At 31.3% G+C, this 18,485-nt stretch overlaps 1 protein-coding gene across 1 annotated transcript; it reads left to right on the top strand.

Moving 5' to 3' along the window:
• The first annotated feature begins 4,321 nt into the window (after positions 1–4,321).
• On the top strand, positions 4,322–18,384 carry LOC110994135 (ubiquitin thioesterase trabid). Its single transcript, XM_022260641.2, has 18 exons — positions 4,322–4,573; positions 4,843–5,105; positions 5,417–5,494; positions 6,115–6,208; positions 6,430–6,524; positions 7,109–7,211; positions 8,353–8,460; positions 8,719–8,866; positions 9,764–9,849; positions 10,157–10,270; positions 11,161–11,289; positions 12,056–12,197; positions 12,772–12,907; positions 13,759–13,867; positions 14,494–14,626; positions 14,701–14,797; positions 15,086–15,234; positions 15,410–18,384. The coding sequence occupies exons 2-18, from the start codon at positions 4,974–4,976 to the stop codon at positions 15,486–15,488; spliced, it is 1,932 nt and encodes a 643-aa protein (XP_022116333.2). The 5' UTR covers positions 4,322–4,573; positions 4,843–4,973; the 3' UTR covers positions 15,489–18,384.
• The last annotated feature ends 101 nt before the right edge of the window (positions 18,385–18,485 follow it).

Here is an 18,485-nt window from a genome sequence, read left to right as displayed (position 1 = left end):
ATTGCTTTCCGATCATAAACATAAACGGGAGATAAGGAAATAATGTAACTAGGTAAATCAAGTGAACTACGACCAAATCGATACCTCCTAAGTATAATGAGTCAACTGACATTTTAGTAATTTTACAGGAGAGCCATTTTAAGGCAAATCGTTTATATTTTTGTGAAATCAAACTAATTCAGAATAAATTTAATGTTTTTATAATAAAGATTGAAAGCTCTTCCTTTGGTATAACATGAGTTTGCTGATTTTTGTTCTTAAATGCTATTTTATGTACATGACTTAGTATACACGGGCGGGACTCAATAGTAAAATGGTTTAACTACCAGTTATATTCATGTACGTTGTACATCAAAATCTATAGTTTACACCAACATATTATGGAATATGATTATCATTTAATTATTATCATCTTACTTTTGGTTAGTTTCGGGGTTTTTCGTCTCACTTAATAATAAAATATTGAAATTACATCACTTGACTCATTATACTAGGAAAGTAATTAGCTATGTTAGAATTTTAAACCTCAACGTATACTGGACTAATATAATTAATCGAGGCTTTTTAATTACTAATTTTATTTCTAATACCTTACGAAATTAATAAAAGCAAGGAAGAAGTAGACTCATTAACAAAAACAACGCATTTTTAAGAATTATAATGTATTTTTAGTTATAACTATTTCAATTTTTAAACTTTTTGTTAATATTATTTAGCCTTACTAAATGCTACAAGTTTAACAATGCAACTAAAACAAATTATCAATGTAGTATCATTAAAGTTTCATAATAAGTAACAAACATCAATAAAAATGATAGGAACTAAAAATAGTAACTTACGTTAAACAATATTATTAAAAATAATATAAATGTATAACAAAAGTATATAAAAAGTTTAGGACGCTCAAAGGATAGCTTTAAACCTTATGGTTTATCAAAATAAATGAAAATTTTAAAGATTTAACGTATAAAAAATCAGCCTGAATCACTGTCATCTGCTCCATTAGAGTTTTTTGAAATCAAATTATTACAAAAACAAATGATACTCCTTAGGAATCACCAGTGTCTTACAAAGATCCATGAAGTGTTTGTACTTATTTTGGTAAATAGGAATGGGTCTGATAAGCTAAAGAAATATTATCAATGTTAAAATTCAACTCTCTTCGATTTGGTGTAGCTTTAGGTTTTTTTACACAATCTATCTACTTGTAAGCATCATCTTGGTAACTCGTTTTATAAAATGTCCTAAATGGATTTTCTGCTTTAACAACTACTTGCGTGACTTTGTTTCAAGGCATTTTAGATCCATCATTAGTAGTTGTCCAGTTGTTTATAAGTCCTTACTTTGATTTAAAGTCTTTTATTAAATCCTGAGACACTTCAATAACTTTGTATGGTTTTTCGTCGGATATGGCAAATCTAAAAGCTGTATACCATTGATAAGGCGTATAAAGCATTTTATCTTTTGTCTGTCTTTCAATTAAAGCATGTATACTGTCGCCTTCATTTTGAGTGTGACCCACTATTAGAAAGCGATGGCTAATATATATGTATACAGAACTTCGAACTAGCTAACAGATACATTAAGAAAACAATCCTATTTCTATATTGGCTTCCACGGTTGTCTGACCGAAACCGGTAATCTTTGACACCTTCACCCACCGTATCTTCTATAAACTGTTGATGCCATGAAAAACAATAACCTTGTCGAGATCCCAGACTGAATATCGTGAGAAGATAAGTTTCCGTTTATAATAAAAAGTACTAACGTTCCCGTTACATTAAGACACTTTTGATGATCAAATGCTGCTGTGTCTTTTGTTTTCTAGCTTTCTCTTTTTCTTTTAAATGCTCTTCATGCTTTTATTTATCTGTCTGGGTAACTTGCTTGTTATTTTCATAAATGTGACATTGTTCACAAACACCTTTTTTGGGTTTAGGAAAACCTATATTGATATTTGTATTAACTGATATTTCTCGATACTGTCTCACGGTAGTCGCTTTAGAAGACTTCCCAAGAACATAGTTTTGCAAACCGATATTTTTGTAGTCTCAATATTATCTTCTTGACTGCTTGGAAGAAACTTATGAAAGGAGCATATTAACTTAAGTTGCATGCGCCCTGGCTGTCATTCATCGTATACTGAGCCAAAATAAACATGTATCAATGCGTCCCTTTTCACGCCCCGCGAACACTGATACAACGTTATTTGGATCAGTATACAATGTACGATTTTAACAGATGTTGAAATTGATTTAGTATACGTGAAATTATCTCGGTAACTATAGTTCTTTTTAAAAAAAATTTAACACTAACGTGTAGATCATGGTTAATTATGTACGTTTATATAAAAAAAACCAAATACCTAAATTTGTTAGTTGACTCAGTATACTTAGGAGGTATCGAAATAATAACAAGTAATAATTACTGCTGCTTATAATATCAGGTCGCACCATATCTCAAGAACGCCTGGACCGATTTAGAGTGTTTTACTTTAAAAATAAATGGAAACAACATAAAATATTTTTAGAATTTATTTATTAGGCATCTAACGGAACTTTTTAATTTTGGATAAGTATGGTCTTCAAGTGGGTCAATGCCTTTCATTGAATTGTTTGAATTTTCGCTCATTTTGTCGTCCGAAGAGTCTGAGCTTCCATCGTCACTTGTAGGATCAATTATACATTTTTCTAATTCAATAACCTGACGGATACGAAATATTTGTAGTCGATTTTTTCCACGTGTTGACACACATTAATCCATTTCTCCGTAGTTATGGTACTAAACGCTGCTTCAGTTATTGAAGATATTTCGCTTGTAGTTTGACTAACATCTTTCTCCGCGATACGTCTTTTGGCTATAGCCCATATTTTTTTTAATTGGATTTAAATCACAATGATAAACGCCCAACCTCATGTCCATGTTGATTTAATAAATATTCGACTTCATATACTGGGTCTCCTTTGTGTTTTTTATTACTTTTAAATTGCTCATTCTGGGTGCTTTGTTAATTTGTGTGCAATGGTATGGTTCATTATCCATAACCACGATAAAATTACGTGGCAAATAAGGAACAATTTTTTCCGTCATCCATCGCATGACATTTTTCCCATTCATGTCATCATGACGATTTTGATTGCGATTTAAACAAAAGTATTCCATTATCCACAAATCTTGTTTTTCCACCAGCGTGAGCTATATCAAAACTATATATCAAAACACCTGGTTCTTCATTTGATTGCCAACATTTTTGAAGGTGCTTTGAGGCATGGATATATGTTTCATGAAGGTAAATTACAGGGCGCATATCTTCCAAACGGTTTTTACGCATCCTTAAAATAAATTTAGCTCTCCAAGCTACAATATCATAACGTTTCATTAAAATTTTAAATTTGGATTGGCATTTTTTAAATTTGTACCCCATGCTTCTTAAAGTCGTTTTGCTGTATTTGGAATCGATATCAGTTTTCAATGCACAAGCCCTTTGACGGTTTTATCAAAGGTTGGAATTTCTTTTTTGAGGACATAAAATGAGTGTATCATATGACCTATAGCACACTTATAAAAATCATCTATTTCCAAAAAACTCTCCGTTTCTATTTTTTCTGGAGTTACAATTTTAGAAGTTGAAGCTTCAACTATATTACCTTCTTGAGTTATTTGAGTGACAGTGCGTTCAGAAATACCTGAAACGAACACACGTAGGAATATCCAATAATATACTGATATAACAAAAATACCCCACACGGAGGCAAAATACCACGCAATGGTCACTCCAAAAATTACCTGTCAAGAAAGTATCCTGAGCCCGTACTTTAGAAAATAGCTTTACTTTAATTTCAAAAAAATAAAAATTAAATTGTTATTATAGTGATAAACTACTATCAGCTACTGACTATGCATATAAAATTTGATAAAAATCGGTCTAGCCGTTTGGTAGTCAGTATGGTAACTAACATTGTGACACGAGAATTTTATATATAATATTATGTAACTTAACTATTGTTACCTATTGTTATGTTACCTATCACACGCAAGGAACAAATTACATTTAAAACACTAAGTTTTCAAATGCTCTCTGGTGCGGGCGATTTGGAAAAGACAATAGTGTCAATAACTGTGGCGATGGAATAGACAAATAACTATAGATCAAAGTCTAGAATCAAAGTATTCGCCATTTTTTATTTTTTTTACGATGAATAACAGGAATAACAGAAGTTCCTATTGGTTAAAAAAATAAACAAATCTGAGTATTGATTGGCTGGTATAATAAAGTAGAACTACTATTTTTCTTACTCTCTTATTATTGGTGTAAAAAGTGTTTTTGTTATGACTTATGTCAAACTGAGGTAGCTAACCAAACTGCAAGTGCAAAGCAAAATTAATTTGTCAAAATATTATAGTTACTCTATTAATCTATCCGCCGTCTAAAAATTTGTCTTAGTATTTTTTGCTGATTTTCTCCTTGTGCACTATTTATTTCATATATATATTAAACTCTAAATTAGTATTAAAGTGTCATTTCGTTTTGATGTGGAACTCGTAAAAATATCAAGAGCTTGACCTGTGAGATGTAAGTAAAAATTGTCGTACATTAAGTCTTGACCTTCCTAATAAAGCAGTTTCCACTGTAATGTTGTTGTGTAACAATGCCAAAATACTCGAAGTTTTATTGTTTGCCAAGTTTCACGTACATATCAAAGTTTTTTATATATTAGAATGCTAATATTTCGAGGCGATCTGTCATTATGAAATAGTTGCGACATTATCGTGAATTTTCTAATTCTCATGTCTTGACTGCATTAACGGTGCATTGCTCTACATTCGTACATTGTGTTGCAGCCGTAAATTTACCAAGTACCGACCAACTTTGAAGTCAAAACGATATTGTTCTTATAAGAATCTCATAAGATGTCTACCTCATAGTAACAAAAATACGGCAGTCCTTGACTTCTATTCTATTAGATGGTAAAATGAGTGAGGAACAAGATGATGGCAGCAAAAAGAGTACATCAATTTCTTCTGCTGAGGCAAGCTCTGTGGAAACAGAGTGTGGAGCCCATGTCAATGCTTCAACAAATATATCACAAACTAATATTACACAGGTAAGTTTTTGTAAAAAACCAACATCAGTAGACATTTGTGCTTTAATTTTAATCTATTATCTTATTGTTGATATAATAATTAAATGGGTGGAGCTTACTCATCTAGTTCAATATCCACATTAGCCTTAATAATAGTTTTTATCTTTATAACCATTGAAAAATTCTATGTTCTTTTACTTAAATTATCTTTTTGTTTATTATGAACAAATTCTGTTATTCTACTACTAATGTACTTTTATGTAGATCATTTCTATTTTACATTTGATTTCATGATTTTTATTTCATGATATTGATAATTTATAACATTCTAGATGACAGGAGCAGCACCAGATAATGCAAAGTGGCAGTGTGACATGTGTACTTATGAGAATTTCCCACTCTCACGGAAGGTATTGTTGGAACTTTTTATACTTTCAAATACAATTTACCCAGATTTCTTAAAATTCTTGTTACTTAACACTACTTATATTAGTAACATAGTTTTATGAGTAGTTATTAAAACATAATATTATTGTCTAGTGTGTTTTATTTTATGTTTTTAATACATAGGTCCTTAATTTGATTTAGCTTGTTTTACCTGAAAAGAATGTGGTTTCATTGAAGTTCAAAGTAAGTTAATGATATGTACCATGATCAGAAATAATAAAGTTTCTTGGCTTGTGCTTGCTCAAATGTGGGATTCATTCTCAACTTACTCACTAATTCATAAAAAAAATAACTGTAACTGATGATTTTGTTTCTTTCTGTTAAAATTCTGTTTGCGCTGGTGATGAGAAATGGTGGTTGAGTACTTATACTTTATAAAAGGTAACTTTATAAAAAAATCATAACAGGATCTTATCTATATCACAAACATGATTCTTATAAATATGACATCTGATCAAATCAAATATTGATGGAGAAACAAGAGAAATAATATGCAGACCCTAATGAAATGATTGCTGTAAAGTATAATTTTATTATATCAAGAATAACATTATATGATTAATTGAATTCTTTTTTATTTTAGTGTACTATGTGCCGGTCACCAAAACCCTGTCTCGGAGAAGATATTTTCAAACTACAGGATGGTGCCAGTGCTCTTCCTATACAAGATACATGTGGTTAGTAAATAATATATGAAATATGTATATTAATTGCTCAATATAATTTATAACAGTTAAAAATGTTATATAGATTTTCAAGTTTTGCTTTTTCAAGTGTACAATGCAGGTATTGGCTATTTCTGTGAAAGGTATATGGCTAGTCAAGTCCAACCTTAAATTGTGGGTAGAAAATATTCAATAAGTCGTAGTAGTGGGTAGATAATATTTTGTATCCCCAGGTGCTGAATCAGTAGCTGAAAGACTGAAACCGCTGCGGATATCATCTCCTCAGGGACAAGCAAGTGCCTCCTCTGTAACTAAGTGGTCTTGTGGTGTACGTATATATTTCTAAGTTAGCTTTTAATCTAGATTTTTACCAGATTTTACCTGATGGTTTACCAGTATTAAAGACACACATAAGTGGCTTTAATACTGGTAAACCATCGTTACAAATCAAAAATAACACTTACAATTTTACTACTTTTTCTCTATGAAAATAATGTTCAGTATGATGTGAGAGGGCAAGGTCCAACTTTGAGCGCAATGTTAAGTATTTTAATCTATTATTTATCGGTGGAGACTTTAGAATCGTCTAGTGATAATTATGTGAAGAAAATTTGGCTTGATATTTAATTTATTATATTAATTTCTGGTTGATAAAATTCTTTGATCAACATTATCTCTATGTAAAATCTTAACCACCTTTTAAAACTTAAAACAGACATGTAATGCTAATTTAAATGTAATCGTAAATTACTTAAAATTATTTCAAAACATTATGTACATTGTAGGTTTGTTTTATCATTATTTTATAAGCTTTGTTCTTTTGTTCAAAGTAAATATTTAAGAAAATTTTTAGTAGTTAAAACAATTTCCCGAGGATTTCGCTTTTAAGTTTTAACTGTTTGAAAATTCCAGACTTGTACCTTCGAGAATTGGCCTCGTTCGCAGAAATGCGCGATGTGCGGTGCTACCGCTCCACCTCGAACACATAGCGACTTACATGCACCAAGACCTACAGGTGAGAATACCATATATGTGTCATTATCTTGTAAAATCAAATTAGATACATACTAGAGTATAGTAGTAGTAGTAGAGACTAAATTATTTAAAAAATTTGATGAAGCACAGCAGTGATGCATGTAATTTCGATTTTGTCCGGATCCCCGATCCCGTTATGTTAAAGGATAAATATAATCTAATGCTTAAAAATAGTACAAATTAAATACTGAAATCTAGCTGTTTTATAGGCTTTTTGATTAACTATATTTTGTTAATTTGAAATGCCACAAATCAATTGTATAGATTGCAAATCACGAAGACGCGCCCCACCAATTTTTGGTTGAGGGGATCGCGAGGTGCGGGGTATTTACTCCTAGTGTCAGTTGCGAACCGTCAGAGAGCATCTTTCACTTTGACCATGACCCTCCTCCTGATTGTAGTCTATCCGTCTATTGTAGTGTGTTTGTGTACTGATAACATTGACGGAAATTTGCCCTCATGTACTATAAACGATTAGGAGGAATAATCGGGCGCGTCTTCGCGGATTGCACTATCTGTATATTGTCAGCTAATATCCTTATATTGTAAAATTTTAAAAGGTCATATTTCTAATAAATAACCGAAATATGGTTTAGGACTTAGCAGATAAGGCTGCCGAGGCGACCAAGACGATGAGTTTTTAATTTAACTTACAATCTGTGTACAGAATACAATAATTCTAATTGAACGTCAAATATAAATAAACTGCCCAAACATAGAGCGTTTTTTGCGGTAGTTTTCGATACAATGTAGGTAGATACAATGTAGGTAAATGATGGATCCTGCCACATTAAATCCTCGATATCCAAGGTATTTACGTCTTCAAAATAAAATGTTAAAGTTATCTTTTGGGAATGTTAGTCGCCTGGGTTAGGAATTCAGTTGCAGTGTTATATTTAAAATTTTGTTTTATGAAATGTTAAAGTTTTTGTGTGTATATCTCTTTAAGATAGTATGGGACCACTGAAAATCAGTATTTCCGGTCAGCAACTTGAAGCTGTGTTGAGGCCATTTTTGGTTAAAGTGATAGTAATTTGTTTTCTTTTGTTTTTATTTACTAACCAAATAAATGTATTTTCTTTCTTATCAATATGTAATTAAATCTTTTTGTTATATTCCAGGTATAAACGATATATGTCAAAATTCGTCCATACATGAGATGGATAATAACGGACGTCGCTCGAAACGTAGAAATAACACGGATTGGATGTGGTTACAGGCTTGTTTAGGTAATTGTATTTTTACTCAACGTTAGCGGTCATATGAAATGTGCACTAAAGCATGTTGCCATGGGTATCATTATTTTTGGGTATAACATGTTCTATGTACTATTAATCTACAGGTTTTGTTTACAAACTAGATTTTCTAATATTTATTTAACTGTTCATTCTAAGTCAAAGACAGGAAGAAATCTTTAAATATAAGTTATTTTAAATTTCATATAAAAATATGTATATACCTAAAATTGTATAATAAATGGATTTCAGGTGTGGTAGAAGGTGACGCGCGTTGTGTGGATGCGTACTTAGCGGCAGGTGGATCACCAGCTCGAGCCTTAACTGCACCGGAAGTTGCACTACTCAATAGAGCTTCCGCTTTCGATCCGGGCCATACACTGGTTCACTTGGCTATAAGGTACCAAAATTCTATATAAAATCTACCTAAATTGTAAACCACCGTAGGTTTATACATAATTACTTTGATATTTATGAAGATACACACACACAAGACCAATACATACTCCATAATATAAATATAATATTAAAATAATCCTAGTCAATCGTGATATTCGGTCATACCCGGGGTGCGAGCCCGATGCCTTTTTATGTTCTGACAGCTGACGTTGGGAGTCAATGACAGCTATACTACGGACGCGGAGCACGAAGAATTTCGTATAATGACCCGTTATCTTATGTCTTTGTCGCTCGCGCATAAACATATTGCCGTTGCGCTCACACAGATGCAGTGACCGCCGTATTCAAAGATTGTAAACCTTTTAGTCATAACCATTTGTTTGTTTTCTTATAAGTAGTAATTCCTTTTTAACGCTGAAATAAAAGATCATTCCGTGCTGGGATTCGCTTGTGAGTAGTTTCGTTTTTGAGGTTAAGTTTGTTGTGCGTGGTGTTTGTGTGTTTGGTCGTTGAATTTATTTGCTGTTATTATTAATTATAACGGTAAGAAGTTTAAATGGAACCAACCCCGTCTACGTCCCGTACTTTCAAGGAGTTTGTGTCTCCGCGTAAGAAACGCAAAATTTCTTCAAAAAACAATACTACATTTAAGATGGTCGACGTGAAAAAATTACTTCAAGATGGATTAAATAGTATCACTATTGAAAAATGGTAACTCAAATTCTAAACTACCGTTTTTAATATTCGTACTTTTAAAAAAAATGTTTTTAACCACTGGCAGTAGGCCCAAAGGTCATTGTACGAAATTCTTCGTGCTCCGCGTCCGTAGTATACTAGTCTGATTCTCTATCTCATCAATCATTCAAAATAATTTATATCGAAAAATGTTTGCTTACAGATTTCAAAGGCAAGAGATATTATCAACACTACTGTCTAGAATATCGGGCGGTGGACCTGGCTTGAAAAGATCACCTTCATATGTTGGTAAGACATTGCATGGAATACTTACTACAAGTTCATATACATAAAACCACTTTAACCTACTTCAAAAGATGATATTATCAGTCTGACCGGTTGAACATATTTTTTAGCCTTGGCTCGGCTTAATTTCGTATACGTTTGTTCAGAAATAGTCCCCAAAAAATGATTATCTAGATGAATTTAATTTTCGTCAAAATCGGTTCTATAGTATTTGAAATATCTACTTACTTATTGATGAGACATGTATAATAAAGGTTGGTAATTAATGATGATAGGTATACTAGCTTCTAATTTGTCTTCTAATTTTTAGCTCCTGATCTAGCGTCTGCGATAAGGCGTCATATAGCAAGTTGTATTCGGCATAAGAAAGGAAATTTCCCCTGTCGATATATTAATGAAATATGCACTTTTTCGCTACCAGCGGGTGAGTATTAGCAGTGAGATCCATAGCCATATAATTAGTTTTTCAAATAAAGTGCAGTTTTTGGGCAAATATACTGGCAACAAATTGTTTTATATGTAAGAAAACAATGTTGCTGTTGTATCGTAAGATAAATCTGTCTTTTGTGCTTGACAAAATTGTTAATGCTACTTCGAATTAAATATACTTAGTGTGCGAAACGGAGCCAGTGATGCCAACTGGGGGGTTTTCCCCCAAATTTCGGGGTAATCAAGATGCCCAGAGGGTTTTCTAGCGGTTACTTTATTCAAGATTTTTTTCTCTACAAATTCACGCTTCTATACAATTTATTCTATAAGATTTGAATGCAATCAAAAAACTAAACCAAATATAAACTCGATTAAATTCCTTCCTATAATCAAATCATTTAATTAACAATAGCAAAACGCAGTGCGACCTAGGCCGATGCCTTCGACGAAATATTAGAAGCTTATACCAATGACATTTAATTATATTTTGTTAGAAGTAAAAGCAACAAATTTCTTCTCTTCTCTTTTAAATTGGTCAATGATTAACATATATAAATATGTAAAATTTACTCACATGATTGCTATTTTTTACTACTTCAACGTATTTTTAATTCGTATACATATATAAAAACTTTAGCGGTTTTTAATCGCCATTTAGGGGTATTTTAAGTTGGTTCTAGGGGGAACATTTTGTAGGAGTTGGCATCACTGAACAGAGCCGAGGTCTCGAATCTCGGATATGATTTTATTTATTACTTTGGTCTTAAACATCTTAACGTGATTAACTGTTGGGCGTATACAGTTCGTGTGATTGGAAAAATTTGAGAAATATTAATAATTTGTATAAATGTCTGTCGTTACAAGTATTTCAATTGTTTATTTCAGAAATAGATGAATTGCCCGCTGCGATACAAGAGCAGCTATTCGCTGAATTATTAGATAAAGATGCACAGCAAACATTGGAAACGGATACACCGCTTATCAATTGGAGCTGTGAGCTCACTGTTAACTTAGGTTAGTTTTACTCACGGAATATGTATATTAAGTTAAAAATAATCTATAAATGTAAATTGAAGGGCACACGTAATTTCAGATTATTTTATTCAAAATGTATTGCACAATAACAATTAATATGCAAATATAATCTATACTCTGATTTTCAATTCTGTAGAATTTTGACAGCTATCATTTTTTGACATGTCAGAGATTACAAACCTTTTTGGGCGGGCATATTTTTCAATAACAATACGAGTCTGAACATCTGAGTATATTCATACTTTTATTTGCTAGTGTATTTATTCATTTTATTAAGTGTGGTGCTCCAGGTTAAAAGCGAGTGATAATTACGTCTCATTTCATCACAAACAGCACAAGTAAAGATAATTTTTTTTAATTCTTACTTAACCTGGAATTAGTGGGCTGTAATACCAGTTAAGGAATAAAACAAAGTAATTAAAGTTAATTCTATGTGTTATTGAAATAGGTATTTGTTATTTTTGTATTAGGTGACTTGAGTATATTCTAGTATTTTTTTATTTAGAACAATTGTTTCGTAACAGTATTAATAAACAGTGTGAATAAATAAATATTATTTTGGTGTTTTGGTGTACTACGGAGTGAAAAATCAGTTATTAATAATAAATAATAGGCATTATTTTTCCATTCTAATTTTTGTTCTTGAGAAGACTTTTGAAATTTTTCTTGTAAATACGAATACATAAGATGGTTTCTATAAATAACAAATGGGGCTTTTTTGATAATTATTTTTTTTTGTGTATAGGGTCGCGTTTGTACGCCTTGTGGAACCGTTCGGCGGGTGATTGTCTTCCCGACGCGTTGTGTCAGGCCGCGTATGGCGTGTTCGATCGCGCTAATGTTTTGCGGGCTGCATTGGCTGATACTCTTCATCATGCGCACAGAAGGTATGTATTTCCATAGAAATACAGTTCACTGATGAAGGCTGATGTCTTAGAATATTGGGTAGTATATTGTTGGGCAATACTTAGTCCTTCTGTAAAATGTTATAATGTGGATGCATTACCACCTGTTTCTTTCGTAAGTTCTTTTCGATAAGTCAATATAATAAACACAAGTATTGGTTAAACGTCAATTGCCAAAGCCTTATATGAATAATAAAAAATATGTTTAAATAATGACTTCATTTTTTGACGAACAATTTAGTAGGAAGTTAGGTAGGAATGTAGGAAAATTTATATAAAGATAACATTTAGTTGGGTTTATTTTATAAAAATTAAAAAACGTAAGAAAAATAAAGTAAATAAACATAATAAAGTGTGAACTTATTTATATTTCTTTAATGGATAGATACGCCAATATAATACTTATTTGCGCTTTATGTCGTCTATATACAAAAATTATATAATAGGGGGATGATTATTACGAAAAGAACGTCAAACATTTATTTATTTATTCGAATCCCATGACGATTATTTTACCACGCAAACATGACTTGACAATGTATATGTATAATTCTAGTTTCTACGCTCGCTGGCAAGCCTGGGAACGCCTTCAGGCATCCCAGCTACAATATGCTCCCGAAGAATCCCAGCTTCGTGCTGAATGGAGTCGGTTACTTGCTGCGGCCGCACGACCTGGTACGGCTTTGCATCAGGTAAAAAATGTTGAATACCATGAGCTTGGTTGGAAGCTTCCTAAAATTATTTTATTTTATTTATTTATTTATTTACACTTCGTTGCTAAAGAAATACAAACAACACAATATATATAAATTACAAGGGATGCAACGGGCGGCCTTATCGCTAACAAGCGATCTCTTCCAGGCAACCCTAGTAAGAAAAGAAATAAATAAAAAAAATTGATGGGTGCAAGAAGTGCAGAAGTTGTATAAAAAACAAAATAAATTTATATTAATATATAGAACCTTAATCTATTAATAACTATATATATTATAAAAACTAACTAAAACTTAAAAGCTAATCTTACAAATAGAGAATTACAAAACGAATTATGATGAATGTATATAAGATTTATGTAAGATTAGACTTCAATATTGTTTACTCGGATAGATACAAAACCGGGTGAAGGGTTGGGTTCGATTACTCTGAACAGAAATAATAATCTAGACGATTTTTTTTTATTTCCATGATTAAATATTTTCATATACTAATATGAATAACAGTATTTTTAAAAGAACTTTACTAACTGGAATATTAGACTCATAATCGATTAACTTCATCTTTACTCTCTTTAAATTATGTCAAATAAATTCCTATTTGGAATGATAATATCTTATTTTTAAATCAAATCAAAAATCATTTATTCATATAGGTAACATAATGTACACTTATGAACATCAAAAAAAAAAGAAATATACATTTAATTATTCTAATTTTACATTTACTGCCAGTTCTCAAATCAAGGGCGTAGAACGGAAGAGAAGAACTGGCAATAAACTCTCCGCCATTTTTTTCTTTTACACAACGTTTGTAAACTAATTTCCAGTTACATGTGTTTGCGCTGGCGCACGTGTTACGTAGGCCGGTGTTGGTCTACGGCGTTGATGTCGTCAATTCGTTTCGTGGGGAGGCATTAGGATACGCTCGTTTTCAAGGTATGGATTTCATGTATCATCAATTAATAACAAATTGATGTCTCTTGTCACTAATATAAATGGATTATATTAAAAAAACCATGTCGAAATATATCGCCAAGTTAAATTTTTCTAAACGCAATGTGCTACAAACGTGCCACATACAGTCCCAAAGTCGTTTTAAAAAATCCACAATTAATTGACAGAAGTCCTAAACCATTTTAAATCATACAAATATTGGTGCCACATTTGTTTAGGAAATAATTTGTGCTCATCATGTTTGAAACCAAATTTGTTGAATAAGGCTTTCTTAGCTATTCTTAATGACCTTGGGTCCTTGATAGGTGACCACAGAGCTGGTTTCTTCTCTCAACGAATAAGCATCGAACTTCAGCGACGTAATGCTGGCAATTAAGAGTGCACTGCAACAGGAACTAAACTTATTAAATTTGTTCAAATTTTCTATTTATCATTTCGTAGTTTATTATTACTATTTATTTATTTAATAATAAGTAATCCAACAGCTACTTAACACATATTATTATACAATACACAAAGCCAAAACAGATTACACAGATTAAACAAAAAAATTATTTAATCTGTGTAATTATGTTTGCTGGAAATAAATAAGTATTTTATATTTATAGGTATATATTTACCATTGCTATGGGATGCGGAGTTTTGTTCAAAATCACCATTGTGCCTGGGTTACACTCGTGGACATTTTTCCGCGCTTGTCCCGCTTGAGCCATACTCGCATCGGCACGATTATATTTGCCGGTAAGTTGGGTTTTATTTAAGTAGGTGAATTAGGCTTTTTAAATATTGACTTATATGATATATTATGCTTTTAGAGAACAGCAGGATGAGGATGGTGAGGATATGATATTCCTTCCACTTACTGATTCAGAAGGAAAACTGTTACCCGTCCACTTCCTTACATGTGATGAGGTCAGTATATTTTGGAGTTTGTGGGGTTTTTTAATTGCTTGATAGTTATGATATATAAAATAATAATATTATTTTTATCGTTGAACGGTCTAATCTCGGGAACTACGGGGTCAAACTGTTTTTGTATTCATCCGCTTTTTTTGGTTCATTTCTGGACGCGGGTCTCCTCTATTTTCCTCCAGGATGCCCTAGATGTTCCGACAGTCCATTTTTACAGTACATTTTAGGAACCTAACGCTAGGCCCAAACGCGAGTGGAACTATAACTTACTAGTAATAATTTTTATAGATGGCAGACGAAGAAAGCGTAGTCCGTCGTTGGACGTACGCGTGCGTGACGGAAGGAGGCGTACTCGCGGCTAGACAGCGCGTGCACGCGCGGCCGTTGCTACAGGCGCAGATGCTAGAAGAGTGGCTTAACCATTATAGGAGGCTGGCGTGAGTACTGAGATTTTAATTATTTAAAACCATATTGTAATAATAATCTTTATATTGATTTGGGTTTTTTTGAAATTCAAATTTGTTGTATAGGATTCGAATTAAAGAAGTTTTACTACAATTCTGTTTTTTATGCTAAGAATAATGTATACTTAAACATATTGTTTTATTACAGACAACAAACTCGTGGCCCTTTCCCTCCGCGACTTCAAACGGCTGAGTTTTCAAGCGACCCAGACACCGATGAAGAATAGGTCCATAGACTGTATGTTGTATCATTTATATGTTTTTCAAGTGTGTATCCTAAATAAAGAAATACATATTTTAATTTCTTCTAAAAATTAAAAAAAATGTAGGAAATCAATTTAAGTTTTTTTTGGATGGGTTAATTACTGAAAAGAGCAATATGTTATAATTTGCGTGAAACGGATTTAAGAAAAATATAGTATATAAATGATACAACAGTTGCCACAATAATAATTTTATAATTTGTCCAAACTTTCTCTATCTGCTCGCATATATAAATTTCTAAAAAATTTCACATATACTAAAATATCGAAAGTGAGCTCGAAATGTAAACAAAAGCGTTGCTACATTTTTTTTTGTATTTCTACTAACATAACATATAAACAACATTTAATACCATCACATAACATGGTTATTAAGATTGTTATTGCTTCGTATAATCTCTAAATTAAAGATTTTAGTCTCCTGTCAATGTCATCATGACAGTTTGTTTACATTTTGATAATATCCGATTCATTGGTCAATAGTTTCAGATTAATAAAAAAATCTTAATATAGTGGTCTACTTCCTACGTTTATTTTGTCAAAGAATTTGTTTTATTCCAGTTCATATTAAAGTATTAAGCATACGGAATGTTAGTCAATTTAGAAATAATTAGTTTTTTTGTCTCTGCGAAGCTGAAAAGAGAATTCTTCAATAGTCATTTATTTAAATAGTTCAAAAATGCAATTAAATTTAGTAACTTTTTAATGGCATCCAGTCTGTATTATATTAACTTCGTTTAACAGTTGTAGCTTGTAAATCTTCTGCTTATTTGGCAAAAAGGGTCATCTGACACTTTAAATGTAAATACTGAAAGCACTTCGTGATAATAATTATAATGAAAAAATATTGAAACTGAAGTTCTTCCTTCGCACTAGGGAAGAAATTAAAAAAAATTCAAGAGAAAATGCATTGAAACGCTTTGATTGTTAAGTATTTTCTAAGAAACTTTACTAAAAAATATACTCGTTAATCTTAGGTTTTTTCTGGTTTGGTAAATGCTGGGACTTGTATGAAATTAAAGGTATACATTTTTAATTGTGAAATTAACGATCCAATTTATGAACGTGAAGGGAGACATTCGTTTCAATAATCATGTTGAGAACGCTTAAAACACTATTTATTTTTACAGAATAAAATCTATATGATAAAGAAAGAGTAAGGATTGTTGGCTTTAAACATTTAGTGACAAAGTAACACAATTAAAAAAAAACAGATTCTATACAATATTATTTCTACAAAAAACATCTTAGTAACCTCGTTAATATTGATTTTACCTACAAATCAACTTACTCTTCCTATATCTGGCAACACTTTGCAACCGCTTTCATTACGTAGTACAATAACAGTATAGCACTGTAGTTGGCAATGGTAAGAATTTTATCAAGTTATTACATGGAACTACGATTGAAAGATTCGTATTTAAATGTTGTGTTTCTCTGAAACTAATTGCCAACTATTTTTACTTACATAGATAATCTGTTAACATAGGGTATATGCAATAATTTTAATAGATTTCTAGCCGCTTAGAAAGTTCTTAATTACTTAGAATAATAATTAGAATAGAAACGCCATTGACATGTCAGTTGTTGCAAAGTGGTAATTGATAATTAAGACGATTAACAGATAAAACACTGTTTTATCGGATTACAGAACATCGAAGTATATATTTTATTAAAACCTATTTACAAATTGCCTTTACGTCATTTCCACAGAATAAACAAAAATGTATATTATAGTATTTGCAACAGTTTTCATAAAGCAACTTTTTATGATTGATTAATTTGGTAATACCGCTCAAAATTTTGAATTTGTATCAATTGGGATAATGTTTTTCTTTTTGTAAGGTTGTTGGCAATATTTAATTTGTCCTATGCTTTTCAAATTTGGTTCGTGACATTTATCCAGAAAATTTTTAAGCTGGTCAATTGCATTCTAAAATTATCTTAGAGAAATTATTCTCTGAGGCCTTAAATATAAAAACTTTAGAAAATTATATTGAGTATTGTCAATAGTTCGAAAAATGACTGTGTGTGATTAATCTTTTCCAGACAGTCATTTTATTATTCTTTAAACCTCTAAAAGAATTGAAATCTGTTTGTAATTGAGTACTGATTTGATTCTAAATTGTTTAAACGGAGAGAGTCTAATAGATATTGTACAGAGAGTATAAGTTATATTTATAGTTTGTAAATATATTGAAATTGGCTTGCAATGTAGTTGTATAAAAATGTATAGGGCTCGATTTTTAATTTGGGAATAGATTGCGTATTGTAGACTGTTTTTATTAAGGTTCAGATTTTATATCAACTAAAAACCAAAGACATAATCAGTAGGGTATGAATGTTACATAATTCGAAATCACAGCGTTATCGCTTGTACTTAGTATTCATTTGGAAATTGACAAGTATCTAATAAAGATTTCCGATATAATTCTAATACAGATTATAAATATAAATATTTTGGTATTTAGTTTACAACGCGCATCTTTTTAGAAATAACAGACAATTGAAATCTAAACTATAGTAGTCAAATATAATTTATGAAACAATTAAAATTCCTGATTATAAATGAAAAGAAATACAGTCTACAAAACGCACTTTTCAATCCACAGAGTATTTAGTTTTCTTTTTCAGTTAAATAGAAATTGACTTAATATATTGTTCCCAATTAGATTTTACAATTTCTCATCTCATTATAGTTGTATTATTACTTTTATATCAAGTTGTAAATAGGCTTTTGGGGTTTCTTTTCAAGTGTTGTTTGGGGTTTTTGTTAACAAACGTACAATTTAATTTTTAAATTATCTATCTATAATACCAGCAGGTTTAAATCAATAAAGCACGCATTTTACGAAGCGTTTAAACTCTTTTATTTACTTTGAATCCCAAATATGATTTAAATAACATTTTAATAATTTTCTTCGACTATCTAGGAGATATTTTACTATCCCTATCTGTAGA

This window comes from Pieris rapae, chromosome 11 (genome assembly GCF_905147795.1).
Source record: "Pieris rapae chromosome 11, ilPieRapa1.1, whole genome shotgun sequence".
NCBI lineage: Eukaryota > Metazoa > Arthropoda > Insecta > Lepidoptera > Pieridae > Pieris > Pieris rapae.
Note: the sequence above shows the minus strand (reverse complement) of the source record. Positions and strands in the feature narration are given on the sequence as shown.